Raw genomic sequence first — 2487 nt, forward strand, 5'->3', positions numbered from 1 at the left:
TACATGTATACAATACAGTGTTAATGCACAAAAGACTTTTAAAAGCTGCTTGGCCTGTGCAGTTAACAGCTCTCTGAGGAAAAGTCAGCATTTCCTGTAAGCCAGAGGCTACAGCTATACATTCCTTGGCCACGTGATGGGGGATTGTAAGGGGGGCTGAACATTCAGCATAAAAATACGGGAGACTTTTTCAAACTCACAGCATGTGGGAACTACAGAAAACAACAAATCGTGAACACCTTTTAAGAATTGTTTGTGTTTTTATTAAAATACATTTTACAAATGTACACAGTATCCTTTCTGAGACCCTTTTACAACAAAGGTGTAAGACATTATGTATTTAAAAAGAGAAGCAGTCCCTTAGTATGAATTTTTAAAAGCATCACATGCTCCTGGAATTTGTATACAGTACAGTACACAGAGTGCTGAGGAACATGAGATCCCTTGAGGTTATGTAACGACCTAGAAATAATTAACCGAGTCATGTTTCACTCTTACAAGCACTGAATACTCTTCAACATGTGGTGCAGGATTTCCCTTTCACCCAGCATAAAGACAGTGACATTTCCATGATGTGGAGTGCTTTATGTAGTCTTTTTATGTAGCTCCCAGCAGTAGGGGTTTTTGGTCTGGGAGTTTGATCTCTCCACAGTCATGGAAAATGTTCAGAACAGCCGCCTCAATAGAGAAGAGGTGCTCATCCTCTACCTCGGGAAAGTAGAGCCTCATGAACTCTGCCAGGCGGACCAGGTATTCAATATTGTGGCCCGTGTTGCCCCTGCAAACAGCGATCTGGTCAGCAATCTCCTTGTCCGAGGCCGGGCCGAGGTAGATGGGATTGTCAGAAGTAGCAATGTAAACGAGGGCCAACAGAGGAGCCTGACCCTTCTCCTTAGGGATGAACTCCACCATCTCCGTTATGTAACCCCCCAGCACAACCTCTCTCATGTTCAGGTACTGGAGGGACTCTTCTATCTGGGAGTCAGTCACCTCATAGGCCACTCCCCATGTGCACGCCTGCAGGGAAAACAAGTGGAGAGAAGTTAGCATAGTTTGACTGAATGCTAACAGCAGAACAAATACAGTATGTAATGGTTAAACATGGCGAGAACCTGGTTTGAGTATTCTGCCAACACCTAAGGCATGTTTGATCTTGATTTAGTGAATATTTACAGTTGACAAAAGGGGATTTTCTCTGAGTTTGACCCTATTGAGTTTTGGTTATAGAACCTTTTTAGTTGGTTATAAATGGTTCATCACCCAATTTAATAGAATAAATCACTGCAGTAGTAGTGGTATGTATGTTGTATCAAACTGATTTACCCATTTTTTTCCCAACAGCATCACTGAGTGTAATAGTTTGGCCAAATATTGTGTAAGACCATAAAGTAGTTTTTTGTGGGTGTTCAGATGTTGCAAAATGTCTTAACGTTTGAAAACTGGCTTCCCCTCTTAGGATGGTGGGAATATAGAAAGCCAATTGCATGCTGTACAGTATCAAAATAGACTGGGAGCTTTCAAAACAAGGACACTTACCTCCTGATCCTCCACTAGTGTGACCACTCTGCCTGGCTGTGGACAGCAAGGACACACACAGCAAAGACATGACTACTCAGCACATCACACAACAACAAGAAGCAGTTTTATACTTGAGAATAATTCATGATACACAGAAAGATTCATAAATAAACACCTAAACTCATAAAGCCATCAGGAAAATATTTGAAACAATTGGAGGGTAATGCAATTTATTAATAAATGAATGTGTTAGAGACAAATCTCACCTTTTTCTTGTCTCCTCGATAAAAATCGTCTCCATGCCAGAAGCGCCTTTTGTATCCCATAATGTGGCCAATTGTGCTCCTCTTGTAATCAAAATCAGGCTTCCACACTAATGAGCCATATCCAAATATCCACAGGGTGCTCTTTTCTTTGATAATGTCCTGAGGTTTCATTGTAGTCGCTTGGCTGTGTTTTAAAAACGAGGTTGTTTATGTCAACAATCTGATATTTCTTCTCTTATTCCTATTGCCTTATACATTCCAATACATCCGACTGTCACTATTATAAAGTGCTGAAGTCAGAAATAATCTTCCAAATTTGAATACTGTCTCGCAGAAAAGAAGCGTCGCGTATATTACTGTGACCAATGTAATGAAAAACGGTTCGGGATGTGTGCATATTGTCCGTTTCTGATGCACACACACGTGTATTTGTTGTTCGAGGCACGTCAGAGCGAGATGGCCTCGGCCAATTAAATCAAAGAAAGGGCGGGCTTATCTAAGCGATAAACCAATCAGGATCATGTAAGTGGTAACACGTCTCACCAGTGAACTTGCGAAACACACAGATAAACAGTGTGTTCCAGTTTGCACCGATACACTGAGTGTTTTTCCACTGAATGCAGGGTTGCTAACAAACAAGAAACATTAATACAAACTTTATTCTTTTGTTTTTTCTGTCTGTCACAAAACTTTTTTAAAAATG

At 40.7% G+C, this 2487-nt stretch overlaps 1 protein-coding gene across 1 annotated transcript; it reads right to left on the reverse strand.

The window, feature by feature from the left end:
- Positions 1–240: 240 nt before the first annotated feature.
- LOC127361356 (glutathione-specific gamma-glutamylcyclotransferase 1) lies at positions 241–2204 on the reverse strand. The gene is made up of 3 exons (XM_051395914.1): positions 1785–2204; positions 1537–1572; positions 241–1017 (listed from the first exon to the last, which is right to left on the reverse strand). Exons 1-3 carry the CDS (start codon positions 1953–1955, stop codon positions 598–600), a joined length of 627 nt encoding a protein of 208 aa, XP_051251874.1. The 5' UTR covers positions 1956–2204; the 3' UTR covers positions 241–597.
- Between the last annotated feature and the right edge of the window lie 283 nt (positions 2205–2487).

This window comes from Dicentrarchus labrax, unplaced genomic scaffold, assembly GCF_905237075.1.
Source record: "Dicentrarchus labrax unplaced genomic scaffold, dlabrax2021, whole genome shotgun sequence".
In the NCBI taxonomy this organism is placed as follows: domain Eukaryota; kingdom Metazoa; phylum Chordata; class Actinopteri; family Moronidae; genus Dicentrarchus; species Dicentrarchus labrax.

Coding starts and splice junctions, on each gene's coding strand:
- LOC127361356 (XM_051395914.1), bottom strand. CDS start 1,955: ATGAAACCTCAGGACATTATCAAAGAAAAGAGCACCCTGTGGATATTT. Junction 1,573..1,784: donor ATCGAGGAGACAAGAAAAAG/GTGAGATTTGTC, acceptor TGCTGTCCACAG/CCAGGCAGAGTGGTCACACT. Junction 1,018..1,536: donor CACTAGTGGAGGATCAGGAG/GTAAGTGTCCTT, acceptor TTTTCCCTGCAG/GCGTGCACATGGGGAGTGGC.